The sequence below is a fragment of the Miniopterus schreibersii genome (genome assembly GCF_964146895.1).
Source record: "Miniopterus schreibersii genome assembly, chromosome: 2".
Classification (NCBI taxonomy): domain Eukaryota; kingdom Metazoa; phylum Chordata; class Mammalia; order Chiroptera; family Miniopteridae; genus Miniopterus; species Miniopterus schreibersii.
Window position 1 is genome coordinate 20,373,300 of NC_138102.1, and position 27,527 is coordinate 20,400,826.

At 47.4% G+C, this 27,527-nt stretch overlaps 1 protein-coding gene across 5 annotated transcripts in view; it reads right to left on the reverse strand.

Annotated features, from left to right (window-relative positions):
• Positions 1 to 9,318, reverse strand: part of FGFR1 (fibroblast growth factor receptor 1) — a 49,154-nt gene extending 39,836 nt beyond the window's left edge. The window contains exons 1-2 of one of the 5 annotated variants that reach the window (XM_081127569.1): positions 8,840 to 9,318; positions 48 to 226 (exon numbers count right to left, since the gene is read on the reverse strand). In XM_081127569.1, coding sequence (XP_080983695.1) covers positions 48 to 138 — 91 coding nt within the window. In that variant the 5' untranslated portion in view covers positions 139 to 226; positions 8,840 to 9,318. Of the gene's footprint in view, positions 1 to 47; positions 227 to 8,518; positions 8,808 to 8,839 lie in introns of those variants that run through there. The other 4 variants (XM_081127567.1, XM_081127570.1, XM_081127568.1 and 1 more) reach the window with 4 other exon arrangements.
• Between the last annotated feature and the right edge of the window lie 18,209 nt (positions 9,319 to 27,527).

Here is a 27,527-nt window from a genome sequence, read left to right on the forward strand (position 1 = left end):
GTTTCCGAGGGCCAGAAGTCGGGGTTGACCCTCGGCCCACGCCTTACCTTGTTCAGGCAAGGTCGGGGCCGGCCTGGCAGTGCAGAGTGTGGCTGTGACCAGCACAGCCCAGAAGAGGAGGCACTTCCAGCTCCACATCCCAGTTCTGCAGTTAGAGGTTGGTGACAAGGCTCCACACCTCCATGGAGACTCCGCCTTGAGCTTGATTCTCCTTTTCAAGCTAACTCTGGGGAAATAAAGAACAAAAACTTAGGAGGATCCGCATGGAGGGGACAACGGGACAAGGAGAAAAAGAAAGTAAAAATCACAGAGTCACCCTGTCCAGAAGGGCGCTCGAAGCAATAACTTACTCCTTAAAGACAGTGAAGAGAACTGTGGTCCTGTCCCAATGCTGAATTTGAGGTTATAGGCCTTACTTAGACAAAGGAGTGCTTTAATTCAGTTCTACAACTATTTACTGAGTGTGGACTGTGTACGAGCCTTGCTGGGAAAGTCGTCATGAAGTTCTCCAAGGCATAAGCGCCAAGATCATTTGTGCTGGGAAAGCAAATAGCTTTATGACAACCCCAAACAGTTCTGCCACTTCATGCGCAACGGCTTCACAGAGTACGGTGGGACTGCAAGAGCCTTCAGTATGCTGATGACTCTAGTCTAAGACTTCACCCCCTCCAGGACAAAACCAACAGTTTGGTGCGGGGTAAAGAGAGATGAAGAGCCCGGCTGGAGTGGCTCAGTTGGTTGAGCATCGTAGTCCCGTGCACTGAAAGGCTGCTGGTTTGATCCTCAGTCAGGATGCATAAGGGAGGCAACCAATCGATGTTTCTCTCTTACATCTATGTCTCTCCCTCTCTCTCAGCATGAAAAAAAAAGGAGAGATAAAGAATCAGGCCAAGGACTAGGAAATGGGAGCCAAGTAAATGGGAGACAAGTAAGATGCTAACCCTCTCTGGACCTATGTGACCAGGAAGCTGAAAGAAGTGATCTCTAGGGTCCTTTCCTTTTGTCTGGTGAATTGTATGCATCACAGGGATCTCAGGTTCTATCAGCTTCCCTCAGGGAGAGAACACAACTCTCACCAACTCCTTAAAAAGAGCCTCAGAGTGTGGAGCTGTGAGGTGGGTCCAGGTCCATTCCCCAGTGCTGAAAGGTGACAGCTGATGTCCGACAGAAATGAATCCAGAAGTGGGGAACAAAATGTTGTGCTGAACAGTTAAAGGGCTCTTGCAAGGACTGACTCAATGATGGTTCATGTCAGCCCGGTTAAAAGCACAGACTACAACCCTGGCCGGGGTGCTCTGTGGTTAGAGCGAAGGCCCACATGCCAAAGGGTCGTGGGTTCGATTCCTAGACAAGGACACATACCTGGATTACAGATTCAATCCCCAGCCCAGGTTGGGGCTCATGCGGAGGCAATCAATCAATGTGTCTCTCACATTGATGCCCCCCCCCATTCCACTCTCTCTAAAAAACAAACAAAACAAAACAAAACAAAACAAAACAACAGTGGAAAAAATATCCTCAGGCGAAGATTAACAAAAAATAAATAAAATAAATAAAAGCACAGACTACGGCCCTCTACCCTTCTCAGGTATGGAGTGGTAAAAGTTAAGACAACTCCCTAGGGTCCTAAGGAAAATGGGATTGTTGCTATTAAACATTTACCAAGTGATAAGACTTTCTAGGCACTGTTTGGGCTACGTTGGGGTGACCATCTCCATCTTTCAGGTGGCTTTTGTCCTAAATACTCCAGGGAACCATCCAAGTTATTCAGAGAATCCACTTCCCCGGAACATGCCCTAATGTGGTGCTTCAGCCCTGCCTCCTCTGAGCCAGACAGGGGCCCCGTGAGTGAGTCAGTCTCCGCTGGCAGAAACCCCCCGGATTCTTGGCTTCGTTACACGTGCTTTCCAGCAGGAGTACAAATACACTACCGCTACCTCCCTCCGAAGGCTTTCCTAAAATTTTTTAATGATTTCAAATCAAAGGAGAAGTAAATATTTCTCTTTTATTTTTCTAAATTTAGGAAAGGGACTAGAAGAGAGACCAGAACAAACGTTTACTGAATACCCACTACATTCCGAGCATGTATTAGGTAAAATCTGCGAGTGTAAAACTTCACTTCTTCCTCACTATAAACTTATGGGGGTAGGAATTATTATTCCCCTTTATGCCATGGGGAAATTGAGACTCAAAGAGGTAAGTGTTTTGCCCAAAGACATGCAGCTAGCAAGCCACAGCACCGAAGCTCTCATCATCCAGGTTTTTAGATGCTGGAGAACAAGGGGGGAGGAAGCAAATCAGAGGTTGATCAAACCTGGCTCTATCTGATGAAAACTCATTTTCTCCAAAGGGCATCCCTGTGCCACAGAGAAACCAATAAGGACAGATCTGAGGTAACTCTGGAAATGGGAGAGCCTCGATTCTCAATTCCATTGGTTGAAAGACCCTTGGAAGCAGCTCATAGATGTGCCATCTAGGACATAGGATGGGACATGATTCCTGGACCGGGATAGAAACAATGCTTGCCAGAGGACATTCCACATCTCATTACATCTCAAAGACACACCAAACTGATGCACACCTATCACCCAAAAAGGTACACACAACTAAGAACCTAAGTCCTACAGGAACCACCAGAGTAATGAATGAATTTTTAGTATCCAGCAGGAAAGGGTGGTATCATCTTGAAATGATTAAGCTTGTTTTCAAATCCACGACCACTTGACCACTCTGTCCCCTGAAAAGCCTGCCCACCTCCTCACAGGTGTGGGTTGGCTGCAGACTGTCCTCTTTCAGCTGTGTGTTCACTGCACTTCAAACTAATCTGGCAGCTTCCCTGTAAGAGTCTCTTCTGCTTCCCCTCTGGGCCTCAAATCCCACATCTGTAAAACAAAGGATGTTAAGAAAACTCAGTCTCTGTCTGGCACCGACTCCTGGAATGAGAAGGTATGTGGGCACACACTCCATTGCAGACAACACAGTGATGCAAACCACCAGTCCACACACTGCCTGGGACCTAGGGTCTGCCACTTCCTCCACCTCACCTTCTTCTCATTCTACTAATTAATGAATTCTCAAAATCCCTTAGAAACAGTCTCCTTCCTTCACTGCTGGACAGATGTGACCTGTAGCCTCACAAGTGCACACAGCAGCTTCCTCAGAGAGCCTGCAGCTGGCTCCACCATCAGTCTCTCCCATGTCAGGTCTCCTGGGACTGGCAGCCAACTCTGCCTGGGTGCAGAGGTCCTCACTAGGGAATGAGGGGACAGGGGACATACATATACATCTCAGTTTTCCCACTTGTTGGAGGGGCTAAAATTGCCTTGCCTACAACGCAGGTGCTTTTGAGGATCAAATGGGCAGCATGAATGAAAGTACCTGCTTTCTCCTCTCTAAGTACTAATTCAATGTAAGATGAGATAGTGGCTGGTGAGAAAGCAGAGACTAGAATATATGACCTTGCATTTCTCTTGAGTTCTAAGAGTAAAGATTCTACGACCATCAGATCTCCCTGTCCAAAAATGATGTCAGGAAAACTAGCTTATGAATTTAGGGCCAAGTTGTTTACTTTTTGTTCTCTGGAAAAATTAAAAAAATTAATTTTTGACCTTGCATTTAAGATCCTGCCACCCTGAGAGTCACTGAACCTTTCTGAGCCTGTTTCCCACTTGTCGGAGGGGGCGAAAATATTTGCCTTGCCTACATCACAGGTTATAAGGATCAAATGGGCTGCATGGGTGAAAAGTATCTGCTCTCTCCTCTCTGAAGTCCTAATGAAATGTAAGGAATTATAAACAATGTGCTTTGAGTCATTCCTTGATAGCACTCTCAGGATATTTTGGTAATTGGGAGCAGTAGGACAAACTTCCTACCTTTACAAAGGTATTTCTTACTATCCTTCTTCAAGCTCTAGACCTAACTGTTCCACATGATGGCCACCAGCAACTTGTGGCTATTGAGCAATTAAAATGTCGCTAGTGCGAATTGGGGTGTACCAGAAATGAAAAGAACATAGATTTTGAAAACCTGGTATAAAAAAAGTAAAATATCTCAGTAATTTTTAATAATGATTATATGTTCAAATTATAGTATTTTGGCTATATTGGGCTAAATTAAATGTATTATCAAAATATAAACAAATTAATTAATAAAAATTCATTCTGCCTGTTTCTTTTTTTAAAAATCCTCACCTGAGGATATTTTTTTCATTGCTTTTCAGAGAGAATGGAAGTGGGGGAGAGACAGAGAGAAAGAGGAAGAAACATCAATGTGTTTGGTTGCCTGCCACATGCACTCCAACGAGCCTGCTACAGAGGTATGTGCCCTTGGCCAAAATCGAACCCAGGACCCTTCAGACTGCAGGCTGATGCTCTACCCACCGAGCAAAACCACCTAGGGCTCTGCCTGTTTCTTTTTACTTAATTTCTAACTTGGCTACTAGAAAACCTAAGATTACAGGTGGCTTATGCTTTATTCTATGGGGTAGCACAGCTCTAGGCAACCTCCATACCCTGCCCAAGTGTGTTTTTTGTTGTTTTTCTTTTTGCCTTTTCCTCCATCTTCAAAGACTCAAACTTTCATATTCTGAGCCTCACCTCAAAAAGCCACAAGTCTTTCTTGGGCCTTCTAGCTGAGAATCTCATCCCTCTGAGTTTCCAAAACACCATGGGATCGCAAGCTCCTTAACACCAGGGTCTGTACCTGACTTGCGTTTGTTAATACCCTTAGCACCTAAGATATACACAGCAGATGCTGACACATTTATTAACTGGACGAATAAATGAATAAAAGAAAGAAAGGCTGATTGAAAAGAAACAGAGCTAGATACTCTTGCGGACAAGAGGTTGAGAACACCAGAGAAAAGCAATAGTCAAGTACTCCTTGTTAACCAGCCAAGCTCTATTTCAAAATACACCAACTGGGACATTTTGTAAACCTCTCAATTCCTCAGAATTGAGGAAGTAACACCACAACATTAATTCCTTTAGACAGGAATACGACTTACTTCTTAACAGAAATGGTCGCTTTTCCCAAAAGTGAGCATTGACAGTGGCAGAGCAAGTACTTACCAAACATCTAAAAAAAGTTATGCAGCTAAGCTTGCAGAATTTTAGTTCATCCAAGGGAAACATGAATTTAAAAATTTTGAGTCCCCGTAAAAAAATACCTAAATGTCTTTGGGAGTGAGGTATATAAAAAAATTAATGAAAAAACAGTAGTAGGTGAAACACAAACTGCTCCACCATCATCTAGGAAACCTTGCTATAGAAGAGAGGATGGGCAAGTGGACTACCACCATAATCTTGGAGTTGTTCACCGAGGTGAGGGCTATTTACTTGGGGACTAAACACAGCTCTTTTAATTACAAGGGGGAAATGGTGGTAAGGAGAGGATTTCTGTTTAAGGTAGATGCAAGCGTAGGGGGGGAAGCAAATATCCTAGCCTGAGTCTGGTATTTAATCCTCTCTGGAAGCACCAGAATCTTCTCTAAAGCTCTACATCTGGACTCCCACCCGTCCCTGGTGCATTCAGACCTTTTATAAAGCTCTTGGGAAAACAAATGCAAGACAAATTTCCCAAGAGGAAATTAAACTCAAGTGATGCGAGGATTCTTCAGAGTAAGACATACGAATCAATTCTTTCTACAGCCTTTTCCTGCAGCAGCAACAGGCTCCAACTTTCCTAGGCATTTCTGAAGTAACAGCCATTTTGATGAAAGAGATGAAAAAATGGAGGCAAGAAGAAAGCATTCAGAGGAGCTGGCTGCTAAAACCCCAAGCTCACAGGAACAAATCGCCTATTTTAGGAGTCTTGTTTCAGGTCAACATCCAAAACAAACAAAAAGCATACGACTTGGAGCAAAAACCCATGGATTTTCCTTGGTCTCCATGGCTGGAGTCAGCCTACTCAATGCTCAGCTCAATGTTCCTGCCCTCTGCAGTCCCCCAGGAAGGAAGAAAGCCAGCCCACGGTGCCTGAAGGTACTTACTCTAACCCTCTCCCTCAAGAGGGGTGGGACAATAGCATCTGTGAGGCTCCTTCTCTGTTTCTTCCAGTGCTTTCTGCTTCTTTCTATTCTAAGGACATCTAACGGAACTTTCTACCATTCTCCATGGCCAGAGGCCAAGATAAAGAAGCACCCAAGGCTGACTACTTGGGAACCAATAGAAGTAGTGCCCACTCTGGCCCAATTCCCATTTGTGAAAAATGCCTCCTACAAGCATGATAAAAACAGGCAGTGAAAGGCACACATGTCCAAGAGGCTATCCATCCGGATGGCCCTCATTAAAAAGCTGAACTCAGCTATGGCTAAAAGTAAATGCAACAGATATTTCAAGGAGCTGGTCACTGATGCAGTCAGTATACCAGCATCCCAGCTGGAGCCAGGCCCCAGTAGCCTCCCTATCCCCAACACCCCCTACTCCTTTGGGGTTATCGGCAGCCCTGGAACTTCTCCCAACCAAGTGGGGGGGAAATATGTAAACAAGTCATTAGTAAGCAGGCCACCAGGACAGCGGTCTGTCCCTCGGCAATGGCTCTCTCTCCCCCCCTCAGTCACTGAAAGGAAAGGAGATGACCCAGGCCTGGGGGTAATTAGCCAGAGGGAGGCTCGTCCCACGGGGCCCTGCCACTTAGCCTTTCCAACAAGTCTCAGAGAAGAAACCGGGAGCCTGGGCCAACGGGGGAAAATGGCCACTTTCTGCTAAACAGTCTCAAGGCTAAAGTTCTACAGTTTAGATGGTATTCCAAAAAAAGGGCTCCTCCGGAGGTGCAAAGGGCAGGGCACATCTGCGGAGGAAACAGTCACCTTAATTACCATGTCTAGAGAAAGTGCGATTTCATTACAGCCTCCAAAACTACCGCCCAAAGGAGAAACCAGAGAAGTGTTTTCAATTTGAAAGAGACTGGAACAGAGAGGGTGAGAGAGACCAATCTCCCCACCCTCTCGCAACTTTGGACCACAAGGTGCTCTCCTACCTCAAAGGACATTACAAAAAGAAAACCCCTTAACAATCCAACCCCCGGTTTCAAAACTGTAGCCGTTATTTAAACGGTAAACTGTCCCACTTTAGTTTCCGAGGCTGCAGCCCAAATAACTCCTTTAAAACACAGAGGGAGCGTCCCTGGCAGCAACAGCTCCCCCACCCTTAACGCCCCCAGCCGCTGCGCTCGGGGCTTGCTCTCGGGAGGGTGGAAAAGGGACTCGCAGGACGCCACCCCCGGGCGGCAGGAGACCAGACAGCGGGCTCCGAACAGGGTCTGAAGCTCCCGCTGCCCCAGCGGTAACTGAAGGGACAAGAAGCAATACTTCAGTTCCAGAAACTTCTGTCAGGGCCAGTTCAGGGTCAGACCCAGGACCAAAGAGTCCACCGCCAGCAGATGAGCCGTTCCCAAGTGGTGGCCCCTTAAAACACTGCCCTATCTTCTAGGATGCCCACCCCTCCCCACCACCTCAATCTAGAAAAACACCACCACCATCAGATCCTAAATAACTTGGGACCCAGGGTAACTTTTTTTTTGGTCCCCAAAGCCCAACGACTCATCTCCAAGTCTTAAGAAATTTTAAAGAGGGAGGTGGAAAGGACAGTTTTAATTTGGGGGAAGGGGGGGATGTTAACGTGGCTTCGGTGTACTGGTGTGGAGTGAAACAGAACCAGATGCGGCTGCTACATCTGGAAAATGGGGGAAAACGTGTTGGGGGAGAAAGACCCCGCGGAAAGTTTTAAATGGGCTAGGAGCTTCTGGGCCCAGAAAGGAGAAGCAGGCTTCACCCCCTCTTCCAAAGGTGTCTGGCTGTCTTCACAGGCTATGTGTTAAATGAACTCCATCTACAACGTCAATAAATTCCTCCGCAAATGAGGATTCTACTAGCCCCTCTTCTCCCAACCCCGAACATGATGGGAGGTGACGGGGGAGGCACAGGGGTCTGGGCCAGAGAAGCAACACGCATCGCTGCCAAGTGAACCGCACCGGACAAAACCCTCATCCCTTCCCCCACCTCCTAGAACCAGCTTGGAATAGAACGCTCCCCTCCCCCAGACCCCGGCGCAGGGCTTAACATCACCCGCTGGGCGCCCGCCCCTTCCCCAAACTTCTGACCCTTTCGGAGAGGGACTAAGGAGAAGATTAGCCCCTCTGGAAAAGGGAATTCCTTTCTCGCTCCGCTAAAGCAGATTCAGCCATTTGGTGACGAAATGGGAGTTAAAACCTATTCGGAGGGAAGCTAACTTAGCCCTCTACATCATTCCTTCTTCACGCCCCCCCCATCCACCCACCCCTAACCTCTACCCCAGACTTTTTCGAGGTGATAAAGGACTTAGAAATACCCCGGATTTTCAGTGTTCCATTCAAAGCTACCTGCTGAATTGGAGTGAGTCCCCACGAGTGGACTAAAAAGACACGGAGAGGAATGCAACGCATACCCCACCTCGCTGCCCACCCTCGCCCTCCTCCCCAGTCCGAGGACGTTTCGAGGGAAGCCGCCGCCTTGGTCCCGACCGTCCCTGCCCGGACTCACCGCGGAGCCGTCGACGCCGCCGCCTCGCCAGCTCCCCAGCGCGAGTTGGCGGAAAAGTTGGGCGGCAGGAGGAGCGGCGGGACGAGCGCGGGCAGGGGGCGCAGAAGGTGACGCGAGCGGAGGGAAGGGAGAGGAGACAAAAGGGGGGCGCCGAGCGCTGGAGAGGGAGTCGGGAGGTGGAGGGGGGCGGGTAACCAGCGGAGGGAGGCACTGGACCCGACCCCGCTGCGGCTGGGGAAGCGCGCAGCCAGGAGGCTCCAGCGCCGGGGGCCGCTCGGGATGCCAAGCCCGCCCCGGATCTGGGGGCGCCGCGACTCTTACCTCACTCGGCGCTGCGGTTCCGCCTCTGGAGAGTCCGCCGTGGCTTGGGCGGGCGGGCGGGTGCCCGCGTCCCCGGCTCCGGCCCGCCGCGCCCGGGCTCCTGGCGGGGCCGCGAGAGCCCCGCGGCCGGCTCTCGATTCCCGGTGGCGCTCGGCGCCCGGCGCCTCTAGTCCGGGCGGGAACAATGGAGCCGAAGCTGGTGCCCCGGAGGCGGGGCGGGGGGGAGGGCTCCGTCCGCCGCCCAGGGTCTCCAGACCCCGTGGCCCCCCTCTCCAGACCCGGCGGCGGCGCCTCACGCTTCTTGCAGCCCGGGCTCCATCTCCTTGAGGGGGCCCCCGCGCCGCGGCGTGCCCGACTGCAGTACTGGTTCCGTGCGCCCTGCGGGGCGCCCCTCGGACCAGCGAAAAGTCCTCGGTCTCCGCTGCCTTCCCGCTGCGGCGCGGGCTCACGGCCCGGGAAGGCGAGGTCGCCGCAATGCGCTAAGCCGAGTCTTGGTCCTGTCCGGACGTTGCCGCCCAGCTCCGGGCACAGCCCGGGTTCCTCCGCGCGCTCTGGCTCCCGCTGGCCGCCGCCGGCTGCCGAGGCCGCCGAACCAATGCCCGCAGGAGCGCTCCGAGCGCTGTGCGCCGGCGAGGCGCGAGGCTCGCTCTCTCACTCCCACCCCGCGCTAGTCCCACCTCCTCCTCCTCCTCCCCCTGCAGCTGCCTGCTGGGCTTTGTAGTCCCGGAGCCTGGGCCCGGAGCAGGGGTGGGGCGGTCTGAGCTGTGCGGCGCTGCGCCGCTCCTTCCCTGCAGTCTGGTCCGCTTCTGAGTGCGCGGTGCCCCTCCATCTGAGCATCGCCTGGGAGGGCGCCCGAATTTCAGGCAGTGGACAGATGGACAGTTTAGGGGATGAGGTGAGAAAACGCTGTCGCCCTGAGGTTGTACATGGCAGCACGGGTTTGGAGTCTGACCCACTGTGTACTTGGGGGATATAATTTTCTTGCTCTGCATCTCCGTTTTCTCATCTGTAAAAGGGAGATAATAGTACTTTCCATGTAGAGATGAGAATTAAATGAGGGCCGAGCATAAAGTTACTCAATAAATGCAAAATTTTTATTCATGAGAAGGTCAACCCCCTTCTCGGGCGCTTCCCTTATGTCTCATTTTCCCCAGCCACATAGGTTAGGTTTTGTGGTCCATGAAAAGGTGGATCCTATAAATTCTGCAGCGCCATTCTTGGCTTCCAGAAGTCTCCAGCCTTTGGTTAATGTTTTGGAAGCAAAGAGTGAATGGGGTTTGTTGAGGGGTGGTGTTGGCTGGAAATTAATCAGAGCCCACCCAAAACACTCTCCAATACCCTATGGAACGGGAGGGAAAGTGGCTAAAACGCCCTTTGCCCTGGATCCTTCCACAGAGTGGTATAATCTACTGGTTCCCTAACCAAAATGGACATGAGTCCTTTGGGTAACTTCTGAAAAACATAAATTCTTGGACCTGCTCAGACTTGAGGAATCAGGCTGTCCCAGGAAGGAGCAAAGAGTCTGTATATTTTCTACAGTTCCCGTGGTGCCAGGTTGGGGACCACTGGTAGGGTGAGAATTATGTCTCATTAGGTATGTAAGATACCTCCCCTACTTAGGAACTCTTTGATTTTGTTCATCATGTATCTGAAAAAAATAAAGGCTTGTTTACATATTACCCCCAGTTGGTTGGGACTCCTTCATGAGGTTGTCACGAGAATAAAATGAAATAAAATAACAGATGTCAGTGTACCAAAAATGTGCCTCAGATAGAAGTCACTAGGTAAGTTAACGGTAGGGCCCGCTCCCTCATTCTCACCCCACCTAAACTCATAAGGTTGTGGAATCTGGAATACTGAACAAGATAACTCCTTTCTCCCTAAAATTAAGGAAAGACTCTCTCAGTTATTCCTCTGTTTGACCAGCAGGTGAAAGAACAGTGACCGACAGTGTCATTCACATAGTAGGAGCTCAGTAAATTTTTTTGACTGTTTATTGACTGACCATCGAGTAAATATTCAATAAATATTTATTGAACAAACGAATACATTTAAAACTAAATAAAAAGCAGGAACTCATATATTTGTAGAATAAATGAACTTCAGCAATTTTTTCTAGAGCTATTCCCCCTACAGGCCTCTCTCTCCACCCTTCAGCCATCGGACTCCTGATCAGGCTCTGTTTATACCCTCCCATTTAAGCTGCCCACCCATTAGCCGCCTTCACGTTAAATCATGCTCATTCCAGGCCTGTAAGAAGGCCAAACTCAGGCTCCTCTTCCCCGGAGAGGCCTTCCCTGCCAATTCCAGCAGTGTTAGTTCCTGGAACCCCTACTGACTGTTTGGTATGTCTCACTGATTTGATACTGAACATGACTTTGTTAGTTGTCTTTTTTACTTTTTCTCTTAACTAGCTCCTAAAATGTACCAGGGCAAGGATCCCATCTCTGTGTCTAACCTAGCTCAGGACTTCTCAGGAGGTGTTTCATAATATTTGTTAATGAGTTTGATGAGGGTGACCAGAGGAGAAAATACAGTTTGAGGGAATACGATTGGAAAGACAAGGCATGGAAAATATAGCATTTAATGTTAACACCTAACTACTATTTTCCTACTTTATTACTAAAAGAGAACGTATCACTCTCCCTCTCTATGATTCTTCTAAAACAAGGTCTTTTAAATCCGGCTCTTTTTTCTTTTGATTTAGAAGCATTTTAGAAGTGTCTTGAACCCAAAAGAGGAGGCTGAAGAATGTGTCCTTGATTTAAACAGAAAGAGAATGATCTAAATGTTTGTCTGTTTGGAGTTAAAGGGCCTAGACCTTTTGCTCCAAATTTCTCTATAGATTTAGCAAGAAACAGAAATGAAAGCAAGTGGCCAACTTGACAGCTCTCCCTCCCCCAGTTCTCAGGGAAACAGCCAAAGACAGGGGAATGGAGAAGGTGAGAAACCCAGAGAATGTATTTGCCATCCACAGACCACAGGCATGGCTCCTGAATAATTGAGAGCTGCCTGCTTTTATCCTTACAGCCTCACTCCCCTTCTGTGCTGCTCCTGCCCCTCCTCTTTCTGAAATGCAGACCCTCCACTTGGGGATAGGCCCCAGGCCAGTGGAGCGAAAGCATCCCCAAGGTAGTCCTGACCAGCTCCAGGCAGAGGGGGCCAGACTATAGCTCTGCCTGCCTCTGTCCTGCTCCAAGGCCTGCTGGCACCTTGCCTCCCCACACAGAAATGTAATCTTCCCTCTGAGATAACAAAGAGCTGGGAGGGTCAGGGAGGATTTGTAGGACCCTTGCCCTGCCAGCTAGATGTCTGAGGGGGAGACAAAAGCCCTCACGCAGGAGGACTTGATAATCAGTTGGGGGCCTGTTGCCTCCTGGATCTGTGGGAGGAGGGGACCTGTGCTGAATGAAACAGAGGGAAAACAGAGCTCTCCCCAAAGCCCCATCAGTTCTCTTTGTTTGGGAACACTGCAGAAAATCCCTTCTCTCTTCCTCCAGACTCTTGTGTCCTCAGAGTTCTTCCTCTCTGCTGGTGCTCCTCTGCTCCATCCAAGTTAAGCTATTTCACTGTCCAGCTGTACCCACCCCACTACACTGGGTTGGTACTGCAGATTTAACAACTCTGTTACAGAAGAAGGGGGAGGCAAGCAATACCTATACTGGGGCAAGTCTGGGCCACAGAGCCGCTCCAGCCAGCTTTGGTAGTCCCTCAGCTTGGTGGGAACCAGCAGAGGCGCAGCTGCTCTGAGAGCAGGTTAAAGGAGGGGATTCAGGAGGAGGGAACTGTCTGGTTTTTCCCTACAAAGTGGATGTTCACAGGTCCCTGGGAGCAGGTGGGCGGTCAAGCCTTTTGCCCCAGGCCCCTGGAGTTAGGGAGCAGCAGTCAGTTACCATCTGGCTGCCATTTGGTGACCCCTGGCTGTTCTCAGGACAGCTTCAGTGTATCAGGAAAGGGAGGGCCTTGTTTGGCTTGGTGTTTCTGTAAATAACATTTCACTCTCTCCTACCAACCAGGAGTGGGAAAGGGAGCTCATAGCTCGTAGCTCAGCTCGAAGTGGTGGCAGCTCTGCTTGTCTGGCCCTAATGCAACATTTATTCACTGAGTCTTGGGGAGGGGGGCGCACTTCTCATGTGTCAGGCATTGGGCTAGGCTCAGTGAATCCAAAGATGATAAAAACAACAGTGCAGTCTTGGGGAGCTCACAGTCTGGTTGGGGAGACCAAACATTGCAAATCATGCCACACCAGGGGCACCTGCAGGGTATTTGGGAAGGAGTGATCAGGAAAGGAGACAACTCAGGGGAACTGATGCCTGAGTCTTGAAAGATGACAAACGGCATGTGAAAACCCACAAGCTCATCTGGAATAAGATTGAGGAAGGCAAGACTGGAGAGTCCATGGTGGGTGTTGAAGCTTCTGTGTTATCTTGCTCTAAAGGGATGAACTCAGTGCCTGGCACATAGCAAGTGCTCAATAAATGGTAGCCACTGTTGCTACATCTCAGCACAGGAACTTGCCTTGGCCCAACACACCTCTCTTGGAACCTACGTTCCAGGTATCTTCGTGGTGTTACTATCTGTTCACCACCAACAACCCTAGATTCTCTGTCCCCCATGACCTGCTACAGAAAAAGATTTTTTCCACTAATCTCCCCCTTCCTTGCTGACCCCCAAGATAAGAAGCCACTTTTGTTATAGGTTTTACTGTGAAACAAGAGAAAAACAACACTATATATGGAGAAACTAACAAGGCTTATAAAACTTCAGTGGATCCTTGCAGCCATGGTTCCTGGTCTAGGTTTCAGACTCCCTCCAGAATGTTCACTGCAAAGCAGCTAGCCTTCTGTCTTCTGCTTTTCTTCAGAGCTCCCTAAACTCTCCCCTCTTTCTGACCCCAACTTGCAAACACTTTTCCACTAAAAGCCGCTCATCCAAACCACTGTCCTGGGGACTGGAGGGGTGACAGAGGTGGCAGTAGCAGAACAGTGGACAATTTGCATTTCTGAGGACTCCCCAGGAGTAGGGGACCCAGTTCCTTAGGCTTCTGCCCAGCCTAGACTGGGATACTTGGGGATTCGACTTTGAAGTGGATTCCATCCAAGGATATGCAGATGACAACTCCTGGGTTGTTACAGATTTTTGGTGATGTGGGGATGGGTGGGATTGGAGAGGAAGACTATTTAAAAATTAAAAAAATAGACAGTGTTCTCCCAGATAAGTTAAAAAAGACAGATATGCATTTTAAAAGACTGGAAGATAAAAGTGTTAGTGAGAGTGTGGGGAAACTCAAAACCATTGTTGGTGGGAGTACTGACTTGATAGCTTCTTTGATAATGTTTATCAACATTTCATAGGTACATACTTTACATACTCTTTGACCCAATAATTCTTCTTCTAGGAATTTAATATACAAATGTCCTTGCACATGTATAGGAACACTATGTATATAATTCACATACAATGATAATCATTACAGCATTGTCTGAAGCTGAAAAACACAGAAAACAGTATACATGTCCACCATCTGACTGGTCCACAGGGAGTTGGTGAAATACATCATAGTACATCTGTAAATGTAAAATTGCCCATCTGTTCCAAGGAATAAGAAAGATCTATATGTACTAATAGGAAGGGGAAAGAGCAAGAAGCTTTTTACTGTGTGTATGAAATCATCTGGGTAAAAATGACAGGGACATACACACACATACAGATACCTATATACATATATGTTTATCTATATATAAACTACCTGGAAGGAAACTCACACATACACAACTGGCAAACTGAATGACCAGCAGTTCAGGCGTGGCAAGGGGACTTTGAGATTATGCCCTCTGGCACTATTTAAAAACTTCATCATGTACCTAACTGTATCCCCTCCCCAACTGAATTTCATTATTTTGTTTTAAACAAAGCAAAGGTCTATTAACCAGACTGTTCGTAGTGGTTTTTTTTGGGATGTGATTATATGAGACTTACACTCTCTTCTTTACATATGTTTGCATTGTTTGACTTTTTTGGGAGGAGTGTGTTTACAGGGTCATCTGATGGTTGAGCAGGTTGTGTATGCGCGGGGCAGGGGCTGGAATTCTGTGTGCTGACGCAGAGCTACAGCTGCCCAGAGGAAGTGGCACCTTCTTCCAACTTGCTCAAAGTCGCCCTGGCCCTGACCATGCACTGCTTTTATGATCAGTGAAATAATAATAATTGCATATTTACAAAAAGCAAACATACACTGAGTGACACAATTTTATCTTTCAGCAAAAAGAGACATCATGAAGAAATGCCCTGCCAGATGCAAATCCATTTGGGTAACATTTAAGTAGCCATTCTCAAGCCTTCACAAGGCACTCCTGAGCCCATACTCACAGTGACCACAACCCCAACCACCCTGCAAAATGGCCCTTCATCTAAAGAGAGAGAGAGAGAATGTGAAAGGTGATCTGGAATCTCAGTTGACTGAACAATACTTTGGGTTCAGCAAGGGCTGGAGACCCCTTCTGAAACCTACTTTCCTCCACGCCAGCCAGTGGAGAGTTCTCACAAAGTCTGCCAGAGTCAGAGGCCTGCCTCTCCCACAGTGCCCTGCCCCCATACATGACTTTGGTCATCAGCTGAAGGGATGGGTTCTCTAGGCATTTCTTTTGCTGAGTCAGCTGGGGTGGATTTCTGAGGCCTATCTAGATAGCAATCTGGATGGGTGTTGGGTCCCCTTAGGTCTTCCAGGAAGTTTCTTACTAAGGCTAGATAGAAGCCAAGAATTCACTGTTGTGTTCCAAAAGCCTCTTGTTTGACTCTGATAGGTTTCCAAGCATGTGAGCTTACTTTCTAAGAAGTGTATAGAAAGTACAAACAGCAGTGTTAGATTTGATCTCTCTGCTTGAGGCTTTAAAAAAATATTTTGTTTTGAAGCCATGACAGCTGATATTTAACGAATGCTTACTATGAGCAGGCAACTTGCTCAACGCTTTTATACAGGTGATCTCATTTAAGCCTCACAACAATGAGATAGATACAGGCCCACCTTAGAGATATTGCAGGTTCACTTCCAGAGCACTGTAATAAAGCGAGTGTCGCAATTAAGCGAGTCTTGATCTTTTTGCTGGTTCCATTTGTAAAAAACCCAACACCTGTGAAGCGCAATAAACTAAGGTATGCCTGTACTATTTTGCTCCCATTGCATAGGTGAGAAAACTGAGGCTTAGAGAGACTCAATAGACCCACAAGTGGTTAGGTTAGGTAAGCAGGCAAGACAATATATCCAGACAGTGTGACTCCAGAGCCTTCCAGCCAGCCATTCCACCTTGGGAAAAGAGGCTGCTCTTGATTAACAGTGTCTACAGAAGGGAATGTAAAACCACTCTTTCTTTACAAATTCAATTATTAAAAAAAAAGTTTAAATCACACCAAACAGAATTGTAACAGTTTGAGTGTGTGTTTTAAAGAGAACTTGTTACTAATCTGCTTGAATCAACACCAGTGCCATTTTTCTAAAATAGTTCTGCCTTGTGGGATCTTGTGACTATGTGTATGCGTGTGTGTGTGTGTGTATATGTGTGTGTGTGTGTGTGTGTGTGTGTGTGCGCCGCCCCCCCCCCCCCATGCCCCAGCACTGGGAGTAGGGGGTAGGGAGTAGGGTTGTAGGGGAAAAAGAGCTGAAATCTGACACCTGTGGGCCCAAGTCTCAGTGTCACTTAAGGGGTGTCAGTAGGTTTTAGAATCACTCTGTCTGCTCAAGTTCAATTGGTCCTGGTGGGGGTGTTGCCCGGGAATTATGAGTTAATGCCCAAGCAGGGGCTAGTGAAAATATGGAAGGCATTTTTAAGGAGACTCAACCAGCCCGAGCACAAACTGTATTTTAAGTAACCATATCTCTGTTATGAATAGGCCCACAGAGAATTGAGATGGAAAGAATCTTTCAAGTCAAATGTGCTTTCTGCTAGGTATGTTTCAAGTTTATTTTTCATTTTAATCTTTTTCCATACCCCCTACCCTCGCCCGCTTATAATTCCATCTCCTCCTGTCTTTCAACGTTTCGAGGAGAGAAGCAGGAGGCGGTATTCTGATTAGAACTGTGGTTTGGTGTTTTACTTCACTGCCAGTTTAGCTTCACCCAAAACTTTTGTTTGTAGTGTTTCCTCACCTCCATAAAAGATCCCAGAAGCAGGTCCCCTGCCCCTGCCTCCCACCTTCCCAAGAGTATATTTTGGGTCACTAGTTGCCCTAATTAGAGCAGTTGTGCTTAAGACTGTGACTCCAAACCAAGGTTTTCAATGCAGTGAACATTAGTAACACAATCAGAAAGCTTGTAATGGCCAAAAGTTGAATATGGGGGTGAAGGAAGACAATCCAGGAAGAAGAGCACCCAAGTCATACTTCGTGTCCCTGCCTTTCACTAAGCCGGTCCCTCCACCCGGAGGGCCACCCTCCAGCAGCACCCGGGCAATCAGCACTGAAGCTACGAAGTCCTCTCTTAATGACTAAATGGAAACTCGAGGGAGACTTGCTGATTCGGGCTCAGCTCCGTGGCTTCTTCCTTCCTGCATTTTTACTGAAGCTCTGGGAAAGGAGCCAGGACATTTGATGATGTGTATTTCTACAGATACTCCACTCCCTTTTTTACCTTCCAGATCAGATTATCGTGTGTTGGTGGCAGCAAAAACCCCCAGCATTAAAACCTGGGAACACATTGGGACAATGACTGCACACCCGGCTTTATCCAGCCGTAGGTTGTGCTGCCCCGGCCCCGGCTGAAGGCACTTTGTGCTGGGACTGGTGAACGGTCATGCCCCTTCCTGCCCTCCTTTTCGTGTTTCTGCTTCAGGTGGCCTTTCATTTAAACTCTAAAGCCGGTTGGAGGATCTCAATGAGACTTTCTCTAGCCTTGATCAAAAAATACAGAATAACCAGAGCCCTCCCGAGCCTTCTGCTCCACTGCCTTTCCAGTAGTCCCCTGAGGCTAGGTAAGGACTGGTCTGTCCACACTATGACTGTTCTCCTTTGCTACCTTTTGGCAAGTTTAGCAGCCTCTCTTGGACTCAATTTCCTCACCTGTAAAATGGATATATAGGATCGTGAGGGTGTAAAAAAACAATCCTTTGAAAGCCTTGTACATGATGCCTGACACATAGTAGGTGCTCCTTAAATGTGGACTGACTTTACCTGGGCTACTGTACGGGGCACCAGGAGTCAGCACTGGACAGGGAGACCTGAATGACGCTCTAGCTTAACATTTAGACATTTGAGGGGTGGCTATCAGGCTCGCCACCCCACTGAGCAATTCTAAAGCTATCACCCAAACTTATCCCAGTTTGGGTCAAAAGAAGTAGGGATTTTCCCACTTCCTTTACCTTCCTTATTCCTGTTTACCACCATCAGTGGTCTTCATCTGCCCCCATCCCCACTCAGCGTTTCATCCTGAAACGAACCCACAGCATCCAGGTTTCATAAAAAAGGGTATCAAAGAAAACGTAATTGAGGTAGAGAAAAAACGGTGCACAATCAAGAGAATGCAACAGACTGCTGTTCTCAAATTTCTTTTTCTCAACAACGTCCTTGGCAATCTCTCTCCTTCTCTCTGGCCTCAGATTCTCCTCCTCTTTGTGCCTCCCAGCCAGGCTTTAAAAGAATGACGTAAAGCTAGAGACGTATGGAGTGTCCACAGTGTTCCTGGCCCTGCCTGCTGCCCTCTGCCTCCCTTCTCTCCTCCTGGGCAGAACCTGTGGCCCTTCTTGCCCCTTTCAACCCCTCCTCACCTGCATTATCCTTCTCTAGGGAATCCGCTAGTGAACTAGGGAGACCCTCAGTATTTCCTGAGCACGTTTTGTGAAACACAGAGCCCTATAATCCCTATTCATCAAGGCTGATTTTTTTTACAGCTCTGGTTCCTAAGAGGTGCTGTGAGGGTGGGGAGAGTGGGCTAAGGGGTGAATGGTGAAGAAAAGCCAAGTCACAGGGGCAGACCCTCCCCAGCAGTGGGGCTTCTTACAGACAGACCGGCAGCCCCAAGCCAGCCAGCCAGGCTGTAGGGAAGGCCTCCAGGAGATGCCTTAAATGTGAGCCTGTGCCCACGGTTAGGTCAGCCATGGCTACAGATGGCCCCTCTCACTGCAAATCGAGGAAGTGAGAGCAGGAAGGTAAACGTCCCTCATTGCATACCTCTTGGATCAGACCTTTGCGATTCTTCTTGCTTGTGCCCGGGAGAACTTTAAAATAACTTGGGGGAATGGTAACACTTATAATTAACTTACATTACAGGTGCTTTTTATTTTCAATCACTGAACCTTGCTGACTCCCCCACACTTCCAGCAGAAGGGAAAGCATGATTTAAAAGCAGCCTCCTTGGAGTGGGCATGGCAGGGTAGGGGGGGATGGTATGCACGGGAAGGAAAAGCCACGCAGCCAGGTAGTCCAGGAGTCGGGTGGCCACATGCCACAGGCAAGGGTGATTTTGTTCTAAGAGGGCATGACGGAAGACGGAACAGAAATAGGGGGCATGAAGGAGAAGAAAGGTCAAAGGGAACAGAAGAACTATAGTAGCTAAAAGACAAAGATGTTGAGAAAGAAAGGAAGGGCAGGAGAATGAGAGAGGAGTCTGCCACACGGAGCATCACTGCTGAGAAGAGAGACCTATTCACAGGGAGCCATTGTGGGATTCCAGAAGGGGCTCATTAGTCCCTGTCACATGGGCTGCATTGTCTGCAGACTACAGTCCCGCCAGAGAGTCCCACCACAGTTTGTCCAGACAGGGCAGCTGTCCCTTGGCCTGCCTCAGGCTCCTAGGGTTGTGTGGGGAGCTGCTCCGGAGTTATCTCTGTGACCAAAATGACAGTTCCAGGAAAGAGTGTCTCCTTTCACCCTGGCTGATCTGGTGCTAAATTCCAGAGCCCGTAGCCTCCTTGGGGTGGGGTCTATGGAAACTGTGCCCATACAACCACTTTTATTTGTGTAGACCCCAGTGTCTCTGGACTTCAGAGTGCAGAAATTAAATCCAATATTAATGGAAAGACTTTACCTACAAGTGCTGCAACAATGAATGAGACCCAGCTCTGCTCCTGAGTGACCTACCATCTCCAGTGGAAGAGGGAAGGAAGCATCTCTCGGCTTTCTGTCTGCAGCACCCCACCAGGACTAGCCACTGTGATGGAACCTCTAGAGGAAGCTCAAGAGGCAGAGAAAAATTATGTCTAAAGAAGGGGAATGATAACTTGCATTCCAGGTGTCAGGAGTCACCTGCACAGAGCGTAGAGTGTGGGTCAAAGGGATGTTGGGTAACTTGCCCAGGTGGGATTCAGATCAGGACTTTTCAGAGTCAGGAAGCTCCTCTGGAGTCATCTACTAGTTCCAAAATTCTTGAGTTGGTTTTCCTCTGGGGCGAAGCTTTCAATAATCTGCAATGAAATAAGTAAGATTATATGTAGTGGATTTTTCCATATTTTTTAAAGGACTCTCCTTAGTGTTCTAAGATTATGTCTCCTTTCTCAGTACTGCAATGTGCTTTCTCTCTCTCTCTTTAAAAATTAGTTTATTGATTGATTTATTTGGTTTTTTTAGAGAGAGAGGAAGGGAGGAGAAAGAAAAACATTGATGTGAGAGTGCAACATCATTGTGCCCTGACCAGGGATCGAACTGGCAACCTCCTGGTGCATGGGACAATGCCCAACCAACTGAACCACACCGGTTAGGGAGAAATGCACTTTCTTTAAAAAATTTTTAGTAAGAGCAGATGGCAATATTTTTAAAAAATTATTGTTTGGCAATATAAAAAGTTTTAGCAAACTTTCAGTAAATTGGACTGGTCCAAAATTTAGGAATCATTGATCAAATCTAACCCCTTCCCAATGTAGGTGAGAAAACTGAGGCCCAACAAGCTCAAGGGACTTGTCCAAGGTCATGTGGCACGTGAGCAGTCTCTGCCATGCTGTGCCTATTTTCATCATTGTTCCCCATTCAGGGGTTTTTGTGCCGTGGGCCTGTGGAATGTTAGTACGTGATCCCTGAAAGTGCAATGACTTCCCTGTGTTAAATCTCCTCCCTCCCTCTTTGGGTCTGGTTTTAGGGCCTCAGTCCCTGTCTTCTAACCAGCTGCCATCAGCTCTCTCGGTATTTGCTCCTTTGCATGGTACACCTCATCTCCCCTTACGGAGCAGACAGTAGCTTGCACTCCCCTTCGCAGCAGCTCAGAGCTGGGCTTTCGCACAAAGTCATCCCTGAAAGGCAGGAAGGAAGCTCACACTGAGCAATGCTTCCCGCCAGACCTGCAGTAGATCTGACGCTGGCTCATAAATTCTGTATTTAACCGGCTTAGCTTTGTGCTCACCTAATCTAAATTAAACTTCCTGAGGGAAAAAACTGTTTTTTCTCTTTGTTCTGTAACTCTCCACCCCTTTGGGCCTATTATCTCTAACAATGCAATGCACTCTGTTCTGAGTTCCAGAAGGTCAGATGGGTTGAATAATAAGGCAGATTGGAGCTGGGAGGTGGGAGGGACGGATTCTGGAAGCACAGCTGGATAAGAGGAAAGCCTAGTCCTGGCAAACCCCAGAGCACTGGGAAGGACCTAGATTCTAACACTTCTGGACATGGAGGAGGGAATTTGAAGGCCCCAGAAGTCAGAGAAAGGCTGGTAGAAAGTGGGGAAGGCTCCTTCCTGTTGTAGAACCTTCCCAGCTTCCTCTCTCTGGCAGGCTACTGAAGTGGGGAGTGGATTCATCCCGTCCTCCATCTCCTGAGCAAAAACAACAATGATCCAGTCCAGTTCCATCCCCCTTGGCGTTGTTCCCGTCTGAGGGAACCACTGCCTGCTGCCTGCTTTATGTTTACGTGTCCTAACCAAGGAGGGTGGGGCTCGACTAAAACAGAAGTTACATTTTTCCTTGGGGCAAAAAGAAGTCAAAGGAAGAGCACAGAGCACAGAGCACAGAGCACTCCCCATTGTGCTTAAATTAAAAGGGCTCTCAGCCCAGTTTGCAGATTGAGGACTGAAATGATCATTCAGGCCTTTGTGCTGTGGCCGGTGTAGACCCTCCTCTGCTGAGAGATTGTGCTACAAGTGGGCCTCACTGTCTTCTGGAATAAAAACATTCAGAGAGGGAGGAGGAGAGAACCCCCGCTGCAGAAGGAAGTGTTAGTTATATTAGCAGAGAGTTTCATTATGGAGGAGCTTAAGGGCAGCTGAGAAAGGGTCATTTTCCAAATCAAAGAATATGAAAGAAGTGCCCCTGCCTACCATGCCCTCCTAGCATGTAAATCTTTTTCACAACTTGTTTATCTTGGGTTTGGTACTAAAGGGCAATAGTCTGGATTTACAGGAATAAAACCCGAACTTTTTACATTCCGATACCCATTAGGTAACAAGATGTGGATTTTGGAATCAGACAGGCTTTGGCTCAAATACTGAGGTTAGGGAATTTGGACAGCTGCCTAACCTCTTTGAGACTCAGCTTCCACATCTGTAAAATGGAGATAAGGAATAATATTACGGCTGGAGTGAATGCAAAAGATTAAATAATGAGAAGGCACATGAAAAACCTGGTGCTTAGGAGGATCTCAAAACTGCTTGTTCCTTCCTGCTACCTACCTGGCTATTATCAGACTTCTGAAAAGGGGAAAGTAAATAATTAATTCTCTCATTTCAAAAGCTATATATTCCCTGTCGAGGTGCCCGGTCCCCAGGCAGCTGAGCGAATGCTATCCTCATTAGAACTCATTGTCCTGCCACTAATATGTTTAGAGGCAGCTTGGCATAGTGGGAAGACTAGAGAATCAGAATCTGGAAGACAGGCTCTATTCCTGGCCCACCGCTTACTAGTCACCTGGTCTCAGAGACATCACTGACTCTCTGGATAGGGAGAGACCTTCAATATCATGTCCTCCGACCTGAAGCTTTACCCTTACTCCCTGCATACACACATCCACACGCATCCACACGCACCATCCCCCATAAAGTGGCTGTCCAGCTTCTGCAGGGACAACTCAAGCACTCAAAGCATCTTGCTGCATCTTTAGACAATTCTGACTCTGACAACGTTTTTCTTTCTGTTGAAGTGAAATTTGTCTTCCTGATGTTTCTTCCTATTCATCATAGTTCTGTCCCTTCGGGCCATAAAGAAAAATGGACTCCTTCTCCCCATGACAGACCATCTTACACTACTTAAAGATGATGATTGTGTCTGCCTGAGTTTTCTCTTCTCTGACCCCTCACATTCTGTCTTCAGTTCCTTTGCCATCCCAGTGGTCCTCCTCTGAACTCACCCAAACACAGTATTCCTCATTTTAAAAGTAGGGAAACTTATACTTATTCCTGAGTTAAAAGATGGCAGTAAGGCCCTAGCCAGTTTGGCTCAGTGGTTAGAGCACTGGCCCACGGACTGAAGGGTCCTGGGTTCCATTTCTGCCAAGGACATGTACCTTGGTTGCAGGCTTGATCCCTGGCCCTGATTGGGGCCCAGTCAGGGCCCAGTCGGGGCATGGGCAGGAGGCAACCAATCAATTTGCCTCTTTCACATTGATGTTTCTCTCTCTTTCTTGCTCTCTCTCCTTCTTGCTTTCTCTCTCCCTTTCTCTCCTTTCCACTCTCTCTGAAAAGCAATGGAAAAAATATCCTTGGAGGAGGATTAAAAAAAAGTAAAAAAAAAAAAAGATGGCAGTGAGGATTTAACAATGAAATGTGCCCTTAGACCCAGGGCATGCTTGATTAATATTTGATGATGAGCGAGTAGATGAAACAGTATATGGAAGCACTGTGTAAACAGTAACATGCTCACTGTTGTAGTCTGCTTGGGCTGCCGTAAAAACTCCACAGACCGGATGGCTTACATAATGCAAATTTATTTTCTCACAGTTCTGGAGGCTGGAAGTCCAAGATCAAAATGTTGAAAGTTTGGTTTCCTCTGAGGCCTCTCCCCTTGGCCTGTAGATGGTCGCCTTCTCCCTGTGACCTCACTTGGTTGTCCTTTGGTCTATGTTGTTTGTGTCCTAATCTCCTCTTCTTTATTGGGACATCAGTCATATTGGATTGGTGCCTCTATTGACTTCATTTTAACTTAATTACCTCTTTAAAAAAAAATGATTTTAGAGACAGACAGGAAGGAGGGGGAGAGAGAGAAAGAGAGAGAGAGAAACACCAATTTGTTGTTCCACTTATTTATGCACTTATTGGTTGCTTCTTGTATGTGCCCTGACTGGAGATTGAACCTGCAACCTTGGCATATCAGGACGATGCTCTAACCAACTGAGCTACCCGGCCAGGGTTACTTAATTATCTCTTTAAAGACCTTTCATTCTGAGGTACTGGGAGGGGGCACAATTCAATCCATTAACACTCATCAATGTATTGTTAGCAATTTTATTTATTGTGACACTCTTCAGAGATAGTATTTGTGTGCTTTGGGGGAGAGTGGTGGAGCCCTTTGCATATGGGAAATGAGATGTTGTAAGCCCATTTTAATAAATATATATTTTTGAATAGGTATTATATTTATGTTTCGAAATTCAAGAAGTCATAGAATAGGAAACAGGAATGGACAATAAACATAAGAAGAGGCTCTTAATGTCACTAGTAACCAGAGAAATGTAAATTAAGCTCATAATATCATGCCATTTCACACACACTAGATTGGCAAAGAATTTAAAGACTGTTGATATTAAGTGTTGGTGAGAATGCAGGAACAAAACCCCTTCATGCTGCTGGTGGGAACGTAAATTGGCACAACTACTATGGAAACCATTTGGCAAATGGTCACTGAGTAGAAGGCCCAGCACTGGCCCAACAGTACCCCTGCCAGGATCAAATCCTCCAGTACTCTTGCACATGCGCACCCAGAGACAGGCATGAGGAAGTTCATAGCAGCCACAATGGGAAATAACCCAAAGTCTAACACCAGGAAAATAGATGAATAAAGTGTGTATACTCACTACAATGAAAATACATGAATTCAAGTTGCAAGCATCAGCATGCATGAATCTTAGAACTATGGGGAGATAAATTTGCCCATCACAGAAAAATACATATAGTGTGACACCATTTTTACAAAGTTCAAAACAAGTAAAATGGGCTAGTAATGTATTACTTAGGGATACATAAATTTGTGATGAAACTCTAGAGGCAAGCAAAATTGAGGATAAGAGGATAGTGGTTACCTCTGCAGAACCAGGGAGGAGATGTAGGAAGTAGCAACACTATTGGTAACGTCCCATTTCTTACGATGGGTGGCAGATCCACAGGGCAGAATTCATTATTGTTCTATCTCAATATACACATTCATTTCAGATATTCTTTGTATATATGAAATAATTCATTATAAAAATGTTTTAAAGGTTCAAAAGGTAGAAGAAGGTATATAATGAAAATCTCTCTCTGAAGGCAAAATCTGGTATTTTCAGATTTTTGTGCATCATTCAAACACAATATATACTTACAGAGATAATTTATACTGACATCATTCAGAGATAAGTTATATTTGACAGCAAAATATGCATGTACACATATGTGTGTGGATTCTATACCCCCCCTTTTTATACAACGGTAGTATTCCTGCAGGCTCCTTTTAAACACTATCATTAGATAGTAAATGGCCAGCGTAAGTAGAAAGTCTGAGGAAGAAAACCATGGAGTTGTCTGTCTGTCCAGTAGTTACGATAAAAAAAAAAAAATCAAAGAGAGAATTTTCACTTGTCAGTAAAGAGACTGGATAGGAGGAATTCCTATCTTAGCTTTGTAGCTCAGGCTGATGAGACTTGGGATTTAGACCTGTTTGAAGCAGAGAGGGTGGAGTCCTGATCAAATCAACCAAAGGGCAGAGGCAAGCAATTCTCTTTTCTTGATAATGAGACCCCCTGAGTTATGTGTGACTCAGACAAACAACACAGACGTGAGGAAATAAGAGAAGGGCAGGCTCGTGACCAAATAAAAGCACGAGGCGAATACATCAAGAGGCAATAAAATCAAAATCAAATATCTGTCAAGCGTGTGACTGGAATTAGGGCAGACTGGCAAGCAGGAGACAGGAACGTGTCCTTGCACAGAAGCCAGGAGAGGAGGCGAAAGCTTGGCTTAGCCCCTGGGAGTGGAGGCCAAGGCCAAGTGCCTGCTGAGGTGGAAGGTGGGTAAGGTGGGTGAGGAACACCCAAGGAAGTACGGGGTTCAGACAGGGCCAAGCCCCTGTAGCTGCCAGTAGCTTAGTTGATGTGGGAAGACTTCCCAGAGGAGAGGTTTCCAGGAGCAGCTTGAATGAGAGGGAAACAGGTTGGTGAGCAGATTGAGGGAGGGAGTTAGAGGCGCACTGCCGATCCAGGCTGGCGGAGCGCCAAAGGAACCATCGCTTATCATCTTTCTGTTGTGTCTTTCACTCTTGTGTATTTCCATAAAGATCCCAGAATCCAGCGTGGGTGTTTGGTTATATGCTAAGCTGTGGAAAGTGGGTGTGCACTAAAATGCAGATGATGGCTGCTGAGCCAGGTTCTTGGTGCCAGAGGTGAGATGTAGAGGTTTGGCGCCAGAAGAATTGGCCCTGGCAGAGACAGGACAGTGTGGCACCATGCGTGAGCCCCATGTGGGAATCAGCAGCCCTGGGCTGTAGGCCGGGCTCAGATATGAACTTGTTCTGGGATGCTGAGAGGTCACAGAATTACAGGCTCTAGCTTTTCTCATGGACAAGATGGGTGGGTTGGGCTGAATGACCTGTAAGGCTCTTTTCAATCTAAGCAACTCCGTGATTGACAGCCAGAGGAAGCCAGGTCTCCCAGATCAATGGAACTGAATATCCTAACAGCCTCAAAGCTTACAATATAAACATCATTTGTAATAGTGAGGCCTGCCGAGCACCGCACACAGGTCTTTCCCATATATCATTTCATCTGCATCTCATAATCACCGGGGAAGCAGGTGGGGCAGGTATAGAATTAGCCCCATTTTACAAATGGGGAATCTGAGAGACAGACTAATTGGTTCAAGGTCCCCAGTGCTAAACAGTGGCTGGCACTGGCTGAGCTGAGCTAGACCCCCAAGGCTCTCCATCCCTTCCACTACCTGCACTTGGCTGTTGAGTGACATTCAGAGCATGCCCAGTACTGGCTCTGGGACAAGAGCCTAAAGTCCTGATGCCAGGTCCACTCTCTCAGCCTCAACTTCAAGGTCATGCTGGGCCACTTTCATCTGCGTCACACCCATTGGCAGTATGTCTGCTCCACCTGGCACATCCCAGCTGCACTTCGGCTGGGGCAGGCACACCCTCTACTTCCATAAGTATGCGCCCTGAGCTGGCACTCAGACCCCAGGGAACCAACCCTCTGGGCTCCTGAAGCAGTGGCATCAGCCTGCCTGGCAGCTGCTGGGCTCTAGCATGAAGGGAGTGTCCTTGCTTTTCTCTCAGCCTGGCTTCCTGTCTAGACATCTCGAATGGTCCACTGGATTTAGCATGCTGAGTTTGCTTGCCAGCTAAGTCAAACTGACACAGTTCAGCACCCAATGGCTGCCTCCCCCTCACCAGGACTGCGTCCTGCAGGACTGAAGCTAAGAAATTCCATAATGGAGGTGCCCAGGGGAGGGTAAGGATGACAACATCCTTAATGATAGCTCTGCATCCTAGAATGTTGTTCAGAGCTCACTTAGGCACTCTGCTCTCCCACACACCTGGAAGGATGGGTTGTCAAGGCAACTTCTCATAAGTCCCAGTATCCACAGTCTCAT